The following is a 22181-nucleotide window of genomic DNA, read 5'->3' on the forward strand; positions in this document are numbered from 1 at the left end:
GCAGCCAGACGGGCCGCATGCTGTTCTAGAGAGCATAATAAAAGATATATCAAAGAGTCAGACGTCTTAAAATACTTGTTTTCCCGACGTTCCTAGCTCTCGTACTATTGCTCCATGAAGTAAAATGAAGAGCTGCCTGGTATCTTAATTTCATTTAGTCAGGTTTATAGACTTTAGTGTCAATTTCGACGATTGAGGAAGTGCATTGGAAAATGTTAAAAATTTGTTATGTTGTATTTTAACGTCCAAAATAGTTTTAGAAGGCAGTTTGCCTATGTTGGTTTTCAGTTAAGTAATTTCAGTAGATTCAATTAACCATTAAATTAACCTACATACAAAATTCTAACCAAGATCGTGAAGTTGTAATTCTGGATTCCATCCCGTTTTATCTCCGAAACTTGCAAAGACAAATTTTGCAACACTGTCCACGCTGCCGCCGGCGGGCCCGTATTTATTAGTGGGGCTTTATTAAAGTCGATCGTGCGTTGGTGGGCCCGATGTACGTCAAAAATCAAATAGGATATAGTGTGTGGGGGTGAAAGGGTGATTATAGTTTGGTAGAATCAAATTAACTTGCATTAAAAGTTATGTTCCTGCGAACAAAGAGGGTATTTAATTCAGTGGGAAATATAATGAAAGTTGCAATATTTGCCATCTGTTAATAAGAAAAAATGACGATTTTTTGTGAATTGGTATCTCCAACATGAAAATATTAATAAAGTTTGTAGCGTTTTTTAAACAACCACCACTGCGAACGGCAGCTTTTCATCGGAGAGCAGTCGTGGATAAGGTATTTCACTGGAAAGAAAACTAATTAATAACAATAAACAAAAAAATAGATATTGGGCGCCAGGCATGTACAGAGAAAGAAAACACAGTTGTATATTACTTAAAACTAATGACTATATTCATTCATGATGTTCGTTGCTGATACATGACATTGCAGAGTTCTAGCGAATATGTAGTGGTTATATGTCAAAGAAAGTGGTGGTAAGAGTTGTACTAAATATCTATGAAAACGACTATGATAAAATACAAGAAATGTAAAGTTTAAGAGAATGTATGAAATGTAGCATTACCTTAATCAACTTGATACATTCTATATGATGTTAGAGTGCAATAATAATATCTATAAAAAAGTAATACTATTACAAGACATAATGCAATGAAACCTAAGATCTAAATTATATTTTAACTACTACATCGACATGAATGTTCTTAACAATCTAACCACTCAACATAGTCTATACGATATTATTTAAGATGTACATTATTGTTTAAGACTGTAAATGTTTTAAATGTTAAATGCAAAACTATAACTTAAATCTACACTTAGCTGTTCTTTATGCAATCCTGCTTAAAACAGTAACATCGTGAGGAGGTCTAGCATCTCTGTACTGTCTGTCGGCGATCCAGGCTTAGAAATGGGGGTGAAGCAGCACGGGGCTCAAGCCACATCCACGCTGGGGCACTCTATGTGTAAGACAAATCAATCCTACTGGGGACACTTGTCCATGGGACATCCGTCCATAAGATAGTGGCACAAAGAGAACACTACTAGGACCTTGAAAATAGTCCATACCTTGGACACTTGTCCGTAAGACAATGTCCGTCCGTAAGACCCTAAGAACACGAAACTCTTGTTTAAAATCAAACACCGTCTAATAAACAAAATGAACCTACCTCGAAATACTTCCGAGGGCTCAATAAATAATAAACAATCTGTCCTTTCTTCCAAATGACATTCTGGAGGATAAAAGCAAAGGGACGCCAACGTGCCAGCCAAATACAAATACAAGTTGGGACATCCGTAACTTTACCCTAAAAATATTCACTAATAATATCGAATCTAAAAGGAAAATAACTCAGCTTTACCTGTAGCTTCGAAATAGCAGCTGATTCAGATAATACAGCCAGATTTAAATGACCACCATTTCTCAACACTGGGACTAATGGCGTCTAAGAGGCCAAACGGTCCAAACAAAACTGAAGTTAGATCACAGAGAATTGACAGAAGCGATGTTGACAGCGCGCGCTCCCATAGAGCGATACCAGAGTTGTGTCAAACAATAACAGGGTTGTGCCAAACAATAACAGGGTTGTGCCCAGACATCATATATCATAATCAAAGACATGTAACGAACTAAAAACGTTACAAGTTGTATATATTTCAGACAATTCTATCGGACAATATTATCATAGACCGAATTTTTACCATAAGGGCCATGAATTAAGTCCAGTGTTAAAAATGTTATTGTTTTACTTGCTTTTGAATTTGTCACGTTATTCATTTCCGTTATTCATAGTCCGGGCAATAACGTTTTTGACTACATAATATTGAGAACTGTTTATTTTCATTTTATTTCATTTTGGCAAATCGGTATAAGTTGTGAAGCTATAAAATATTGTTTCGGGAGAGTTGAATATTCGGGAAACTTGAGTTATTGAATGTTACTGCACCCAACGATACCTTAATTACGTCCTCCTTTACGCGTTAATATTTTTTAACATTTGAAATTGTCACAACAAAAAGCGACTATATTACTTCATAAAATCTTAAGTAATACAGCTATATTTTTTAATATATGACACTTCAAAATTACCAATCCATTTCTGGTTATAAATTTATAATGACATTTCATTAAGCGACGCTCAAAGCAATCAACATTGTTTTCATAACTAAGTGCTTTCCGTATCCATTACAAAACTCCGCCCTGTCAAATAAAGACGAAAAAAAAAGAGCAAACAAATATCGACGATACATTTACAATGAAAAATAGGAAAGCAAACATCACTTCACTTTGTAATTCCTTTTCCGTCCCTTTTGCCCATTGTTCCCCCTAATTATTCTTCCATTAAACGGAAATCAGTCGGCGGTGGTGTGACGGCGCGCAGTTACGCCACCTATCGGTCATCTATGTAAACAGCGTTGTCATTTTATATTTCATTGTCAAATAAATCGATTGTAGAGAAAATTACATTTAGTTATTTGCAATTATTTGAAGTTGATTTTATAAAATCTACAGTAAATAAATTTAATTTATATTTTTTTTGTAGAAATTTAAAAATATAAACTTATAACTTATAAACACAGAGAATGTGGATAACGTAGGAGGTGAAAACATTGCAAGCTCTCGAAGCACTATAAACAGATTTCCGGAAACTGATGAAGCGGTACTCTAGAGTTTTTCAATATTTTCCGGAAAATATCAAGAAAAATAAAAAAAATCAACATTGTTTTTCCAAAGAAACTCATGGGCGTGATTCTGGGGTCGAACTATACTACCAGTTAAAATACTTGCACTCATTTCTGGTACACTCTGTATACATATAGAAACAAAATATTTTATGGGTATATGTGGGAAGGCAATGGGCATAGTTTTAAATTATTTTGAAATGTACAGAATGTGTCAGAACTAAGATCAATACCAAAGTTATATTTTCTCTTATGGAACACCCGGTATTTTATTTCATTTTTGGATTCTTGAGCATAAAATAAGACATTTATTGTAAGAGTATAACATGTTTAAAAGCTTTGGTTTTTGAGATATTTAAAGATATTTAAATATGCATGCTATAATAAAAAGTGGCTCAACACCCTGTACCCCCGGCACCGGTCAGACACACTAGCCGCTAACTCACGGCCAGCCATTGAAAAATATTTTTCTAAATATTCTAAATTTCAGAAAATAATTGAGAACTTTTATAGAAAATTTACAAAGAAATGTTAATCACAGTTTTTAGAATTATGAAATAAGCAATTTATTATTTAACTCAGATATGTCTGAACTGTAAAAATTTATTTGTGTGAATTTATCATATGACTAAAGCTTCATTCAGAACCTCCCAATTAGTGGAATAAATTAATGGTTTCAATTACACTTTATTCTTTTTAGTTTACGATCATTCACAATGTCTAAAAAACACAATTAAAACTAATAAAATATCCTAGCAACAGCTTGCGGTAGTCTGTTGTATCCACAGAGAAAGCATAATATTGGATAATGGATATTCTCCTTCACTAGTTGATAAATTAATTAGAAAACGTAGGTATAGGTTAATGATTTCTGAAAATTCGACTTTTCAAGTGGAGAAAGATACGTCTAAATATTTTTCAATACCGTTTGATAGAGAGTTATCCCGTGGTCTAAAAGGAATTTTTAAGAATGTCAATTATAAACTTGTGTATAGTGCTAATAATAAATACAACAATTATTAGGTAATCCAAAAGATAAAACACCTCCACTGGAAAGGTCGGGTATTTATGAAATTTCTTGTAAAGATTGTAATCAGAAATATGTTGGGCAAACTAGGAGATCAATATTAACTAGATTTAAAGAACATTTAGCTCAGATAAGATATGGTAGACCGGATAAATCTTGCGTTGCCGAACATATTGTTGATAATGAACATTGTATAGATCTTAATAATTTAAAATTAATTAAACAAGTCTCAAATTACAGGCAATTAGATGCATATGAAAGCATCATAATTAATAAATGTAAAGATAGTATGAACAGAGTCAACGGTCCAATTCCTTCAAGTTCTTTGTTCCTACTACTCTAGTGGCGGAAATCTAACTGTTACGCTCAGTAGGCTCTGACTTGGTTGGCTAGATTTTGCCACGCCCACTCGGTACCTACTGGGCGAGTATATAAACGCTCAACTTGTAGACTGTACTTTAGTTTATAATCATCTGCTGATGATGCTAACATGGTTAGCGAAATGCGCGTCCAGTGTAAAAGTAAAAGTGTTTTGGTGTATTGTGGTGATTTAGTGTAATTTTATTTTGCTGTGTAACACCAAAGGTTCCAACCCTCAACTGTAATAATATTTAGCTTATAAAACAATAAACTTTTGATATCTAACCAAATTTTTTCTTGACGGGTGATAATCAAAGGCCAAAATGACATTTTTCGCAAATTGAAGTATAATTAGTGGAAAAGTCAAAAGTTTGTTAACTTTTTCTAATAATTGAAAGTTACTACCACTAATTATGACGTTCTGAATGCTTACATTAAAATTAGGTGAAGAAACTTCTACGGATAATTGAAACTACTAATTTATTCCACTGATTTCGAGGTTCTGAATGAAGCTTAAAATTAAATTTTAATTATGTACTATATTTTTTAATATCGTGGTTATGTTGCGTTTAATATTTTGTTACAACATCCATTGTTTCTACCTAAATTGTATTAAATTTATTTAAACATAGTTACATTACATTTCCTTTATAATAATCAAGAGGTTATTATAATGGCAACATAATGTAATGTAGAGGTTTTATAGAGAATTAACGGTAAAGAAACGAAAAGAAGCATTACTGCTTCCAAGATATAGGAAAGACAAAAAAACCATTACTGAAGAAGCATTATATTAAATGCGAAACGTCCTGTATAAATAAAAACAAAAGATTTTTGTTTTAATTGATCCTAGGTACAACACCTAAGAAACAACAAATAAAATGGTTTATTTAAATAAATAAAGTCATCCTATCCGCTTGGCCCTACCGATCGGTTTGAACCCCGTAATCTTAGGTCACCTGTCAGACATGCTTGCCACTTACTTACGACTAGCCATTTTAAAAATATTTTTTAAAATATTTAAAATTTCAGAAAGCAATTCTAAACTTCTATAGAAATTTTATAAAGAAATGTGTATCGTAGATTTTAGTATTATGAAATTAAAATTTTATATTTTAAATCATATGTCTGAATTACACCTGTAAACGATTCATTATCATACAACTAATACTAAATTTTAATCATTTTAATGGATTTTTCAATATCGCGGTGAAATTGCGTTTCACTTTTTGTTACAACCTAAATTGTATTAAATTTATTTAACAATATAGTACGAAAGCTAGCAACGTCGGAGAAACAAGTATTTTAAGACGTCTGGCTTTTTGATATATCTTTTACTATGCTCTTTAGAGCAGCATGCTGCCCGTTTGTCTGCCGGTAGACGTTGCGTTCCCTACTGCGCATTGAAAGAAGATTCTATATTTTTATTAGTCCTTTAAATTCTAGTATTGAATATAAACCGACCGAGTCTCCATAGCTCAGTGCGTAGAGTTTCCGACCACGCACCGATGATTCAGAGTTCGAATCCGGGTCAGGGCAAAGACTTTTTTATTTTATTTTCGTTTATATCCTGATAGTAAAGTATTAAATATTTGTTTTTTTTTAATTACCAGAATTATTTGATATTTTATAGTACGAGAGCTAGCAACGTCGGAAAAACATGTATTTTAAGACATCTGGCTTTTTGATATATCTTTACTTACTATGCTCTCTAGAATAGCATGCGGCCCGTCTGGCTGCCGGTAAACGTTGCGTTCCCTACTGCGCATTGAAAGAAGATCCTATATTTTTATTAGTCGTTTAAATCCTAGTATTCAATATAAATCGAACATGTCTCCATAACGCAGTGCGTAGAGTTTCCGACCACGAACCGATGATTCAGAGTTCGAATCCAGGTCAGGACAAAGACTTTTTATTTTATTTTCGTTTATATTCTGTACTTTCGTAAAGTATTATTTTTTTTTAATTACCAGAATTATTTAATATTAAGACGAAAGAGACGTCTTAAAATACTTTCTCGAAAACGTTGCTAGCTCTTAGACTATTAATACCAGAGAATAAACGAAAATAAAATTAAAAAGTCTTTGCCCTGACCCGGATTCGAACTCTGAATCATCGGTTCGTGGTCGGAAACTCTACGCACTGCGCTATGGAGACATATTCGATTTATATTCAATACTAGAATTTATAGAACTAAATTAATAAAAAAAATAGGATCTTCTTCCGATGCGCAGTAGTGAACGCAACGGGTATCGGCAGCCAGACCTAACCAGACGGGCCGCATGCTGTTCCAGAGAGCATAGTGAAAAATATATTAAAGAGCCAGACGTCTTAAAATACTTTCTCGAAAACGTTCTTAGACTAATAGTTACATTGCACTGCAATTGTTATTAGGTACTCTTGAATTTAAAAACTATGGTAATTTTTTGTGTTTTATATAATGGTAGTGTTTTGTGTACTGTTATAATAAAAGTAATAAAAAACAAAAATTAATCGTAAAAGTCAATTAATTTATCGACTTTTCGATTTTTTTTCAGATAATTTGGTAGATGACAGTAAATAATTTGGCAGAACGACAATATTTGGATGAATATTGGTGTCTGGGAGATTTTTGACACGAGAAACTTGATTTTGATGTCAATATGACTCCTACTTGTAGAGGGCGCCACCTACATATTTTTAACCGATTTGAAGAGTTATAACTTCTCCGTACCTGCATAAAACTACTGAGTAAAAAAAATATACATTTACGATGTTTTTGCGTCTCTTGGTAAAAAAGTCTCTTGGTAAAAATTGTTACGAGTAATGTTTCTCGACATATTTGGCATTGAAATTATCAATACCTGTCATCACTGACTTAAATTAAACATGTTGACTAAATAGTTGTTACTAGATTGAAATCATAAATTTGAAATGTTTTTGTACCAAAAGGCCAACAAAAACTGTTTTATCGATATTTTTACCTACTCAACATGTTTATTTTTTTGTCAATAAACGTATTTACGTATTTTCATCGGCGATATGTAGGTGGAGCCATTTACAAATAGGAGTCATATTGACATCTAACACAAATTTCTCATGTCAAAAAACTCACGAATTTTCATCTAAATATTGACTTTACTCCAGAAATTTTTTGAAAAAAATCGAAATAAAATGGAACTTCTAGTTCGGGCCACCCGGTATACATTGTCTTTTTCGTTGAACATTTTTTGAAAAGTAACCTCAATTAATTTAAAAAAAATCCTAATTATTTGTCAATAATAATACATTTTCCATCAAAATACACTAGCTTCCCCTACAAAGAATATTACACAACGATTATATTAATCATCCATCCACTTCGACTGTTGCTGATGTTATCGTTGATTTATTTTTCGGAAATTACCTTGAGAGAGAAAAACCGAAGGGAGGGAAAAGGAAAAGGGTTTACAGCGATAATGGAAAGTAAGTGAATTCGATAACTCATAGATAATGAAAGGGTTGGTAATAAGGCGATGTGTATTTTCCCTTGGACAGCTAAATAGTTGGGGAAGGAGTTTGACTTGGTAACGGTAATCGATTTTAATTGGTCGGAATAATCAATCAATTATTCAGTGGATGAGTTGATAAACATTTCGGAAATTAGGTGAATTAGTATTAGTTGAGAATGAAGGGAAAATGTTTTGATTGCTATCAGTAGCAGATGATATATAAATGGTTGATTCTGTTTTAGCTCTTTCATATTGATCATTTTATTTTAAATCAAGGGTCAGGGGAAAAACATGAATTTTACAGGAGAGCACTGGACTTAGCAGGTTCTTTCCGCGTATTCTACAAGGTGGTCCAAACTGTATTCCGGAAACTTCGGCACCATATTCTACAGATAAAAAAAAAATTAAAAAAAATCGTATAGATGTGTCCTAAAATGCTTAGTTTCGTAGATACAGGGTGTAGAAGTTTCAGTTTTATTTCGATTTTTGCCAAATAATTTCTGAGGTAACGGTAATATTTAGATAAAAATTGGTGTCTGGGAATTTTTTGACATGAGAAATTTGATTTTAATCACAATATGACTCCTGTTCGTAGGGGGCGCTACCTACATGTGTTTTAACTGTTTTGAAGCCTAATAACTTTTTGTCCGTACCTGTATAAAATATTTACGATATTTTCCACGTAAAAAATGTCTCTTGGTAAAAATCGCTACGAGTAATGTTTCTCCAGATATTTGGAATCGAAATTATCAATACCTGTCATCATTGACTTAAATTAAACATGTTGACTAAATAGTTATTAGACAGAAATCATAAATTTGAAATGTTTTTGTGCCAAGAGTTCAACAGAAACTGTTTCATCATCATTTTCTGGAAGAAAAATTTATGATTAATTTAAAAAAATAAAAAGTTCCCAAAATTTATGATTTCAGTCAAGTAACTATCTACTCAACATCTTTATTTTTTGTCAATAATGACATGCATTGACTTTTTCATTGCAAATATCTTAAGAACTGTTGTTCGTAGCGATTTTTAGCAAGAGAAATGTATATATTTCCACTCAGTAGTTTTATACAGGTAGGAATGAAATTTTATTACTCTTCAAAACAGTTAAAACACATGTAGGTGGCGTCCCCTACAAATAGGAGTCGTATTGACATGAAAATTAAATTTCTCATGTCAAAAAACTCCCAGGCATCAATTTTCATCCAAATATTGACGTTACTTCACAAATTATTTGGAAAAAATCGAAATAAAAATGAAATTTCTGCACCCTGTATCTCCGAAACTAAACATTTTAAGACATACATCTATACGAATTTTTTTGCTTATTTTTATCTGCAGAATATACTACGGAAGTTACCTGAATATAGTTCAGATCACCCTGAAGATTGCTACTAGGGTATAGAAATGCGATCAAAGTCAAAGACAATGATTATTTTCAATTTTGTTAAAGCAAAATACGAGGGGCAAACCTCTGCCAAAAATGGTGTACAATAAATACCAATTTTGGGAAAAAAGTACCAAAAATACCAAATTATTTCCAAAAAAATACCAAATTAGTACCAAAGTCTGTCTTAAGCAACATGTTGGTAAAAAAATACCAAATTAGAACCAAAGATACCAAATTAGTACCAAAGTCTGTCTTAAGCAACATGTTTAAAAATTTGTTTGCTGGCATTGCTTCTGGCCTCGATTCTGGCTTATTCTCATCAGGTTCATTCTCGGGTTCATTTAGACCAACCATCATCGTTTCCTTAAGAGCTTTCGATATTTCTCCATTTTCCTTAAGAGTAGAATTTATTTTCTCTAATATCAAAATAAAGTTGATTATAAGAGGTTGATTATACTGAGCCACTAGGTGGGGTTACTCAGAGATTTAATGAAGAGATGATGAACGATAACGGTGACTTACTTAAAGCATTCTGTGCAGTTAACGCGCTGAGAATTAACAACACTTTTTTTGAACACGACATGAAGTACAAGTACACATGGCAGAACACAAGGGGCCAGCAATCAGTGATTGACTATATTATCACTAATAGATCAATAACACCACAGACAATATTAGACGTAAGAACACTGAATGCGGCTAACATAGGCAGCGACCATAAATTACTACTATGTAAGCTAAGATTGAGTATACCCGCATCCACAAAACCAAAACCACATCGAATGAATAAATTCAACATTGAATCTCTGGAAGACAACAACACAAAACTACTCTTTGAAAATAGACTAACAAACAAAATAAACGAAAACCCAACAAACAGAGAACATGACATAGATGAACAATGGAAGACAATAAAAGACAATATACTTGGTGCCGCCGAAGAAGCCATAGGAAAAAGAGAAATTAACATCAACAAGGTTAACAACACGCCATGGTTCACGCCAGAAATAAAGGAATTGTCCAGCCAAAAGAAAGAATTTTATATACGGTATCTACGAAACAAAACTCCAGAGAATTGGAACAGCTACAAAAATGAACGAAACAGAGTAAACGCGACGATAAGAGCGATTAAAGAAGACTATTGGGAAAGATTCACGAAAGGAATGGAAAGGAACATGTATGGAAGCCAGAGAAGAATTTGGGGAATGTTAAGGAGAAACAAACAGAAATAAAAGATACAGTACAAACAAACAAAATTACTATAGATCAGTGGGAAACGTACTTTAAAAATCTATATAGGGAAACAGAACAAATCGAGCAGCCTATAATAGACACGGAAGACGACAACAATATAGAACTAACGATTGAGATGATAGAAGATAATTTTAAATCCCTCAAAAATCGAAAGAGCCCAGGTCCTAAGGAAATCACGAACGAAATGCTCAAATACGGCGGACCCAACCCGCAGAAAGAAATATTAGCATTTTTTCAGAACATAATTAGTAAACAGAAAATACCCGCCGAATGGAAGAACAGCACAACGATACCCATATTTAAAAAAGGTCAAAAAACAGTCCCAGAAAACTATCGCGGAATAACATTATTAGACAGCACCTTAAAAGCATTCACTAAGACAATACTACAGGAAATCAGTAAAACTATACAAATTAGAGACGAACAACAAGGATTCCGTAAAACCGCTCGACTATTGACGCAATATTCATTGTTAGACAAATCGTTGAAAAGTCCCTGGAACTTAATAAGCCAGCGTATATGTGTTTTGTAGATATGACAAAAGCTTTCGATAGAGTACGCCTGACAGATATATTGCAGATTCTAGAAACAAAAGGACTAAACCCGAGACTAATCAACTTAATATATGACATCAACACCAACTGCAAAACAGCAATAAAAGTTCAACATCTGTTTACTAACGAGATACTCATCCAAACAGGAATAAGACAAGGTGACTCCCTCAGCCCATTTATATTTAACTTAATCATGGATCAAATAATAGAAAATCTACCAAAAACGGCAGGTTACAAAATGGGAAACACCTTCTTCCACGTTGTATGCTACGCTGATGATGCAGTACTCATTGCAGATACAGAGGACAATCTTCAGAGACTACTACATGCGTTTAATCTAAAGGCCAAACAATTAAACATGATAATCAACACCGAAAAAACAAAATGCCTGGTAACATCCAAGGAGGCGGTAAGGTGCAAACTGGAAGTGGACTCAAAACTGATCGAACAAGTGAATCACTTTCAGTATCTAGGGGTTGGAATATCAAGTTATGGCAACCTGCAGAAAGAAGTTAGAGAACACACTATGAAGGCGTCTCGCATTTCGGGCTGTTTAAATGACATCGTCTGGAGGAACAAGTATCTCAACACAGAGAGCAAGATTAGAATATATAAAGCCGCGATAAGACCAGTCATCACGTACGCAGCCGAAACAAGACCAGACACGGCCAAAACAATGCAAATGATGAGAACAACAGAAATGAAGGTGCTGAGAAGCATACACGGAAAAACACTACATGATAGAGCGAGAAACGAAGATATTAGAGAGTGGAGCAAAATCCAGGATATAGGAAGATGGGTTAGACAAGGAGAAGGCACTGGAACAAAATTGTCGCTGGTGACTGGATGATGACTCACTGTTTGGCATCAAACGAATGGCGTCTAACGTCACAAATTCGACAACAGACTAGCAAAAAAAGCGCAACAAAACAACCCAATTGGAAAAAGGTCGCAAGGAAGGCCGCCAAAACGGTGGAGAGAATGCTGGACGTCGTCCTCCGGGGAAGACTTGTTAGGATTGAACAGGCGATAGCCTACCTATATGGGCAACCATAATAGAAAGAAAGAAGAAGAAGAAGAAGAAGATTATACTGAAACTTTTCAATTTTTCTTTTATTCCTTTGCGAGCGGCTGTATTTTGTAGACTTCCAAATTGAATTATTGCTTGTTGACGGTAAGGTCGAAGCAGCAGCTGATAATGGTAGTAAAGGGGTAACATCGGGGAGATAATTATTATTGCTTGTGGATGGTATGGCTAAAGTGGTGGCTGATAAGGGTAGTTCCGAGGCTCGTTTAGTTGGGGGGATAATTACGCAGTTTACTATTTTTACATTAGGATTTCTTTGATTACAAGGAGCTTCACATATTAGATTAGGGGGTACAATTTTGCTACATGAGGGTTTGCATGCCTCTGTAATTTCCTCGGTATTTTCCGTAGATGGCTCGGTAGAAGGCTTTATTAGAAATGAAGTTATTTTTGGTTGTGCCTGAGAGATATTTGAAGAATTATTGCTTACCTCTGATTTAACCTCGGATTTAACACTGCGATTATTACTAATTTTTGGTATAAATAATTTATTTGTTATATCAAAATGCTTTATCAAGTGTGTTTGAAAATTTGAGCTTACCCAGCGTGCCTTTGTAACTCTTGTTTTTGTGGTTTTGTAGAAGAATAATATTTTATTTGTAAAGTTACTTGCTTTTTACAAAAGCAGGTTATTTTGCATATTAAAGTTGATCCCGAAATCGAGTTTGCCTCGAAGTTTGCAGTAGAATTTGGAAGTAAAATTGATGTGCTAAAAATAATGTTATTAAACAAACTATTGCAGTTTAGGGTGCTCCAGAGTTCATCACCAATTTTTGACTTTAACCATTGCTTTAGTATTTTAGAAACTATATTATTTTCTTGGGTATAATCAGTTTCCAAAACATGTAGAGTGATATCTTCAGAAAGACTTCCAGAACTAAACGATTTTGTCAAAGCACATTTAGATTCCAGATATTTTTCAGTATTAGCTTTAGATGCAAATGGGCTAGAAATGATGCAATCAGCTTCCCGGCCGTCGTCGCCACGTGCGTCTAATCCAACGTTGCCAGATGTCCAACAAAATACCTGTTTAATACCAGTTTAATACCAAATAAAACCAGTTCATTACCAAATAATACCAGTTTATTACCAAATAATACCAAATTAATACCAAAAAATACCAGCTTGTACAATAAATACCACCAGCGCAGCGGTTTGCCCCTCGGCAAAATATTTTGAAACTTATTTTATTTTACCACACAGGCAAAACCTTATTTAATACTTCTTCATTTCATATTACAGGTGTGGTTCCAGAATCGACGAGCAAAGTGGCGCCGCCAAGAAAAAATGGAAGCCGCCCGCCTAGGTCTCAGCGACTACCACGCCGCAGCCACCCTCTCAAGAGCGGCAGGCGGCACCGGCCTCACCCTGCCCATGGACCCCTGGCTCTCACCGCCTCTCCTCTCCGCTCTACCAGGCTTCCTCAGCCACCCCCAGACCGGCTACCCCAGCTACCTCACCTCACCAGTGGCGGCGGACTCGGTGAGGCAAAGCGCGCCGCCCATGGCGCACTCACACTCGCCTGGAACGACGCCGCCCGATTTGAGGACGACGTCGATAGCCGCCCTAAGACTCAAGGCCAAAGAGCACGTGGAGAGTTTGGCGAAAGGACTGCAGATGGTGTAACGCGTGTGTGTCGTTGTTGGGACGGAGAACTTGACAATCCGATTTGTGTAAATATAAAAACGTAAAGACTATAGTACGGCCCTGTGTATATATTGTTGTGAATGACCGGAACGGTTTGATTTTATTGTGAAAATGTTGTGGATAGATGACAATGATGTTCCTTTTTTAAAAATATAATTAGATGTCCGAATATTGCGTATTGTTTTATTTACCTTTCTTATAAACCCATTATTACTCTTCTTCTAATTTCACTGATCGACATGAGAATGCGGTGTGCATTCGCCAATTAATAGAATACTTAAATGATCCTGATTTTATCTAGTCCGGATTTTCTTATGGGGATATGTTAAAGATAGTGTTTACAAAACTCGACCAACTATTGTCGACAACATGAGAGAAATTATTGTAGCTGCTTTTCGAGGTAGAACTCATATTACTACATATGCCTTTTAAAATGAAAATATATTTTTGAAAAGACACCATTTTATGCAGTTAACAGGAAAGGAAGCATTTTGAGCATTTGATTTCATCTAGCTAATTTTAGACACATAATTATAGGTTTACATCTAGTTTTCATTCAGTAATAATTAAAATGTGTTTTAAACGTGTATCTTTTTATTACCGTTGAGTATTTTACTCTACAATCTTTAATTTTTGTTAAATTAACACAGCCACCTAGATTTTCTCAAATAATAAAAATCTACTGACGCAAAATCATAAAAATTAAAATATCTAGGAAAATTTTTGATCTGAGGGGTAGGCAACTTTAATAATATTTTGAAGATGTATAAATTCCCCATTGAACACCGGAAAAACATACTGGGTGTTCCATAATAAAGGAGTAACTTGCTTTTAAAAGTGACTAATGTTCCATATTAATTTTGTTTCACCCTGTATAACTTTTCGAGTAAAATTTCAATTTGGTTTAATATACAATAAATACTGTAATTAAATATACACAAGGTCAACTAAAATTTAGGTAGTTGTTATCGATATTTAAAATGTACTCTTCATTTTCACAAAATGTGAAATATGTCAAAATCCCTCGCAAAATCCTTAGATTTTAGGTATATTATGCTTCTTTAATAAAACTCACCTTTATTTTTTCCTAAATCCGAAAATCAATTAATATATAGGGTGTTGATTAATATAATGGTGTAATACAGGTACGGCCGAAAAGTTTTTATTGTTCGAAACAGCTAAAATTATGTAGGTGTCATACTGACATAGAAATCGAATTCCTCATGTTAAAAAACATCCAGACACTATCCAATAGAAAAAACACAACTTTGATGTGTATCTTTTTTGGGGACGCCCTGTATAATTCTATATACTTTTATAAAATGCTCTTACATTTGCTGCCACAATTTCATTTCGATATAAACTACCGGTCTCCTTGGATCTTCCGCGACGTATGAGAGGCGCCACCCTGTACACCCTGTATCTCCGAAACGAAGCATTTTAGGACATATATTTGTACAGCTTTTTTATTTATTCTATCTGCAGAATATACCGCCAAATTTTCCCGAATGCAACTCGGACCACCCTGTAGATGAAATGTTTGGATGTTCTCTCACCGGCCACTAAAAACTAGTCCCAATTTTAAAGTTGGATTTCCCGCCAACCACTCATTAGATTTTGATTTTTTTTTTTTAAATTGTAAATTAATTCCTTCTTAACGGATGCTACGTCAGAAATGTATATTACGAATTTATTTTGAGAATATACAGGGCACAACAAGAAGACAAAGTTTTTTGCCCGAACTATGTAACACCCTGTAGGGTGCAGCAGCTGTAGTAGCTATTGCTAAATCAAATGACATTGTAGCCAGGGGCGGCTCGTAGCACTGGAAGATGGTGAGGCACATTAGAAGAGAATTTTTATCAAGAGAAACAAGCCCTATTTTAGTATAAAGAAAAAATATCTTCGTAGTTGACAAATATATGAAAAAAACTTCTATATAAAAGAAGTGCATATCCTAAAAAAATATTTTCTGTAAAATTGCAATCGCATTACCATTTTTCTGTACAGAATTGGGTTCAGCATAAACTTCAGCATACTTCACACTATTGATTTATTTGAAGCACTATATATGCGGGATTTCCATGATAATTCATATTTGAAAAATTTCATTTTTTAAAAAGTGGTAAAAACCTGGAGTGAATTTAACTTATTGATATATTATTGCTTAAGTATGTTTATAGCGAGGTATGTAGGACAAAAGAAGAAATCCGAGAAAAATTCACATTATTTTATACAAGGATTTTTTTATGGCACGGCCAACATTGCAATATTATAATGCTATATCTCAATTTTTTTAAATGCAATACACACTGTATATTATTTTTAGTATTTTAGATACCTACAGACTTAAAAAGCGCAGATTTTTGTATTTAAAATATTTCTAAATTTTTAGCAGTTGCCTTATGCCTTATGTAATATAATTCGCAGTATTATACCGTATGATCGAATAAAAACGGCGTCAGCGATGGCTATGAAATGAAGATCGCTGTCATTTTATATGTAAAATTATATGGGAAATATCATCGATCGTCATTTTCAAGCCAACTGGACGCCGTTTTTTCATCATACGGTACCTATTACATAGGGCTATTGCAACAGTAAATTTTTATCAAAACGACCTCAGGATATTTTGTCTTATATATTTTACTCTGTATGGTAAAATTTTGTTTTTCTACCAATCCTATAAAAACAAAACAAAATGAAATCTCTGTAACAGGTTGCTTTACTTTTTGACTGCCAGCTGTCGCCTAAAATCTCTCGGGCTGATTGCCGGGAACTGATCGGGAAGTGATACATATATTTAACGAACGGCTTTTAAGGTTTAAATTTACATTTGAGGCTCGCCTCAATACGGTCTTTTTATGCGCTACTACTCCATACATTTTATCTCTCTTCAACTAAAGGTTTTGCCCATGCTTTTTCTTTTCATTCTATAGATTTAAGATTCCAGTGAACGCTGTCGCTCCGTCAATGCGATTTACCACAATACATTAGACAAGGAAAGGCGAGAGGCAAACCTCTGCACATATACTTATTAAAGAACAAATGAGATTATATATATATATATATATATATATATATATATATATATATATATATATATATATATATATATATATATATATATATATATATATATATATATCGTCGAGTTTGTCGCATATGGGAAAGGAAGCGCGTTTAAAGGAATACCATCGACGTAATTTATTGTAGAATGACGGATAAAAAATATAATTATTATTGATGCAAATAGGGAAAAAATTTAAAATTGTGATTAAAGATGTATCGATTAATACGTGTAATTCTTCAAATGTATTGGTGAGGCACTGCCTCATCTGCCACATAGGACAAGCCGCCCCTGATTGTAGCCTCATCTTTTGCGAGCATTTTATTTTTTTAATCACGATATTATCTCTGTTTGTATTGGAGATACGCTGCTTTAAAACGAACGTCTCGGAAAAATGCTTCGCAGGCAGAAAGTTTTATGTGTAAATAATCAAAGCGACATAGGCAAAAACGGATTTATGCGAGTATTTGCAGTATGGCAACTACGGTTGTCAAATTAAAAAATGCCATTATCTCTGACGGATGTTGCTCGTATTGTGGTTTTAATTGAGGATGGCCGAAGTCAAGGTTATGAGTCCGATACCCTGGGTATACCTCGAACAACAGTCCAGGATTCCTGGAATCGGTATATGGAAACTGGAAATTTTACCAGGCGAGTGGATTCCGGAGGAAAACGGAAGACAAATGCACTGACGACTGCTTTATTGTCCTGAATACTTTACAAAATCGTGGAATTACAATGTTTCAGAATCAACATCTGCTACAAGCCGTGCGTAGAACTGAAGTTAGTGAGAGAACAATCCGCCGAAAACTAAAAGAAAACAGCATGTCTGCAATGAGGCCGGTCACAGAATCCCAGTTACTTCCAAGACATCGTCGAGCACGTCTTCAGTTGGCGCGTTACATGTGAATTGGGATATTGAGCAGTGAACTAAAGCTTTTTCGAGGCGTTTGTTTTAAAGCAGCGTATCTCCAATACAAACAGAGATAATGTCGTGATTAAAAAAACAAAATGCTCACAAAAGAAGAGGCTACAATATGATTTAATTTAGCAATAGCTACTACAGCTGCTACAACCTACAGGGTGTTACAAAGTTCAGGCAAAATACTTCGTCTTATTGTTGTGCCCTGTATATTATAAGTATATTAAAGGAATTAATGTACAATTTAAAAAAAAATCGTCAAAATCTAATGAGCGGTTGGCGAGAAATCCAACTTTGAAATTGGGTCTAGTTTTTAGTGGCCCGATTTTTTTGCCGGTGAGTTTATAATCATAATGAAATCGCATATAGAAATGTTAACATCCATATACTTAATGGTTACCAAATAGTAAACCAGGTATTCTAGAACGAACAAAATTACATATTATGATTAGCATATGAATACAAATCCTCGACTACATACAGTACAGATCAAAACTAACACAATCATTAATCCACTTCAACGATAGTGAAACCAAAAAGAGCAAGACACATGTCATTGTGTACAGCATTAAGCCTATCTTTTATATTATTAAATCCCTTTTGTGATGTATAAAGTGGCTATTTATAAATGTGATTTGAGGCGTAAAGTGGGGACCCAATCCGGCCTTAACCGCTCTATAATTACTTTCGCATTAGGAGCTATTACATTTTTGTTTGCGTTGGCTGAATGTGTCTAGCTCTAGCGATCGCTACCTTTGATTACCAAGCTTACGTTGTTTTTTTAACGGTAATGTAATATACTAAATTGTCTATATGTAAGATGAGTGTTTTTTTTAGACAATACATTTTTCACTTAACGATATACATTTTTTATAACAATTAGACTAAAATATGGAAATTTATTTGTAGTGTTTTGGTTGATTTTTTGTTGGTATTTGAAGAATAATGGTTGTTCTATCAGGTCGATACTGCCTAAAGTATCATTGATGTTTCTGATAATCTTTAATAGCCCCATCAATCGTAAAAAATAGTGTATTAAGCTTCAATGTGGTACCACAGATACTATACCCAGTAAATAATATTGCAGCAGATCGCTTTCGTTGAATATTTGTTGACATTGTAAATGACATTGTTATTCACAACTTGACATTGTGAATGATCGTTGTTACGAGTCAAAAATTTTATAAGAAAATTCAGTAGGCAGTCATTTTCTACAGTTCCTTAAGAGCATGAGATATTCAGCTTGTTTATGAGCATACTCACTTGTTTATCCTTTGGTTCTATTCATTATATGTATTTATATTTTCAATAGGGTTTCTTTGATATATTTTGTACTTCTAGCTGTTAAAAAGAAATAAAATATCAGTTACTTTCTATAAATTTAATTGTTATTATGAAATAAATTTTTATTGGAAAAAAAAGAAATAACATTCACTCTATTTTCTTAAAAAAATAATTACTATACCTGATAGTTAGTAGCTTCGTTTAGATATTATGTTGAAGAAAAATTCTTGATTTTCAAAGTATAGTGGAAAATGTTTTCCTTCCTTTCTATTTTTATCTTTGTAAAATTAAAATATATATTCAAGCTGATTTTTCCTGGATATGTTCCTTTTTTTAAATACAGTTAGAAATATTATATCGTATAAGTAGATTTTTATTCGATCAGTAAATAATTCCTAAAATGTTTGTTATTGTTATAAATTTAAAGCTATAAATAAACCGGTGTTTTTACACTTACCTTCTGGTTGTAAATAATTATATCTGTCGTGAATCTTCTTATAGTATGAAATATAATATATTTTTAGATAATTATGATTTAAGTAATAATTGGTTTGATTTAATATAAATATGGGTATTTAGGTTTTATGTGTATTTGTTTTTAAACATATTTACAAATCTTGACATTTTAACGTAAATTGTTTGAGAGTGCGCTTTAACGTCTTGTCTCGGTATTGGAGACGGCGCTGTTACCAGTAAATATGGTGGGCAGTGAAGCTAGCGTTAATTGTTTAATTTTTTATAATTATTAACTAATTATTTATTAATTATTTTGGTTACATTCTTCTGTTAAAATAAATTCCAGCTTTCATCAAGTATTTTTCTCTTTCACGGATTGTCAATCTTCATTAAGTATTTAAGGAAACTTAGGTCTTGTCATATATAAAATATATGATTCTTTACTATGGTACTTGCGTACTACCCAGTACCGGAAAGTACCAGTTGACAGTTAATTTCAAATTAATTGTGGTATATTCCTATTGGCTCAAATTCTTCAGAGTAAGGGTAGAAAAAAAAATCTACTTCCGGGACTAACACGTCTCGCTAAAGTTCAGAAAGCATCCATTTTTTTGCTTAATTTTGCCGGTAGTGCAGGTGCCTGACCTTCTGATTTGTTCTGGTTGTCTCCTTCTGGATTGGTGGATGACCCCTTCTCTTTGTGAGGATCAAAAAATCAGAAGATAACTTGTGGAGTAGAGTCGTATTATTAGCGAATTTGGAACCGACTCTCCACGCCACTTTGTGGGAGTAATTTAGCCCTCAGCCGTACAAGACTTTTCAACGCAGAATAAGATAACTATTACATTAACCCTCACCAACATCGAGGTAAAGTAGCTTATATTTTTCTCCTTATTTTCTCAGGATTTAATTCTGAAAATCTTTTATAGGGTTTTTTTTTCCGGTGTACCATTTTTTTTGGAAGTTTTTCGGAAGTCTTCTGTTTTCCCGAAGTTTTCGTTTTGATTGGTTTTCTTTTTGGACCTCGTGGGTTTCGACAACTACCCAGTTACCCTTGCTGTTGCATACCTGACAGCAGAGACCTTGGATCGGGACGACCTTTGGATCACCACGTGCCCTAACCACCACCCTGGGAACCATAGCCAACAAACCGCAAGTTTTTAACGTTTTTTTCTGTTATTTTTTTTTATTCTATGCAGCTGCCAAATTAAGGTTCATTTAATTTACATGAAAATAAATTACTATTTTACTTTGAGAAAAATTGGTAGATATTAGATACTTAAAATAGAGATAGATGTCTCTAATTAGCGAGATTTATTGAGATTAATTTAATTTGCGCCTTGTGTGAACCAACGTGATCACGTCTGGGGGGTGCGCAATTGCATTATTGTGTATATTTTTTTTTATTGATAGTTGTTTCTCCAAGCTCTTACGTTTGCTAAGTATTTTTCTAGATTATCAATATTTTTTTTATAGTTTAAAATAAATCATTTTTAATAGTTTAAAATAAATCATAATTGTCTAAATTAGAACTTTTATTGAACCTGTTGTTGTTGGCTTCTAATATTATTTAGACACTTACTATTCGTGATTAGAGTAAGTGTAGAAGTATTCTTTTTTTATGCTGATTGGACTGTAGCGTAATCACGTGGCGCTCAAAACTAACACCTCACCCCGACCCGTCTTCACTGTAGAAAAGCTGGCAGCCGCTACAGTTCCAAAACTGGGAAATATTAGAGTTGGCAAAACATTAGTTTATTGAATTTTATTTTATTGTTGTAGAGCGTTACATCGTAAACTAAAAGGTATAAAGTGTAATTGAAGCGAATAAATTATTCCATTAAGCTTCATTCAGAACTTCATTGATTATCTTCCGTCAAGAGAAATTGTGGTTAGAAATCAAAAGTTGATTATTTTATAAGCTAAATATTTGGCTTTCTCTATGGATACAACTGTCTAAAGTAAGCTGTTGCTTGGATATTCTAATCAGTGCCTTCTATTAAAAGATCAGCCTACGGGCGCACTTTTGTTTACTTCATCAGCTGTACATACTTAGATATTGGGTTAGATTCCGTTTCATATTTTGTCGGTTGATTTTTGGTTTTAACTCTTTGATTTTTGGTATTATTTATTATTGTAGTGCAAAAAACTAATTATTTTGGTGTTGAAGTGACATAAACTACTACCAGATATATGGTCACTCTCGGTTTCGCATAAAAAATAGAAATTTTAAAAATTACACGTTGTGTAAGTGATTTAACCTAAAAGTGCCCATACATTTTTTACTTATCGTGATTTTTTTGTGTGTGTTTTTAAGACTCTAACAATTCATCAATAAAGCTTAAGTGGAGTGTGTTTTTGGTGCTATGCCTCATCTTTGTTGTGTTCCTGGTGGAAAGGATAGTTACTAAGGATAGTTATTATACTAGGCAGCCTAAAGTGTCCGGAAGAGCAAGAAAAG

The 22181-nt window shown here is 33.7% G+C and overlaps 1 protein-coding gene across 1 annotated transcript in view; it reads left to right on the forward strand.

Moving 5' to 3' along the window:
- LOC115890656 (retinal homeobox protein Rx1-like) overlaps positions 1-14104 on the forward strand; it is a 95151-nt gene extending 81047 nt beyond the window's left edge. The window contains exon 3 of the mRNA XM_030910954.1: positions 13584-14104. Coding sequence (XP_030766814.1) covers positions 13584-13967 — 384 coding nt within the window. The 3' untranslated portion in view covers positions 13968-14104. The remainder of the gene's footprint in view (positions 1-13583) is intronic.
- Positions 14105-22181: the final 8077 nt, after the last annotated feature.

The sequence above is a fragment of the Sitophilus oryzae genome, unplaced genomic scaffold (genome assembly GCF_002938485.1).
Source record: "Sitophilus oryzae breed Bouriz unplaced genomic scaffold, Soryzae_2.0 scaffold_907_pilon_pilon, whole genome shotgun sequence".
NCBI classification, from domain to species: Eukaryota; Metazoa; Arthropoda; class Insecta; order Coleoptera; family Curculionidae; genus Sitophilus; species Sitophilus oryzae.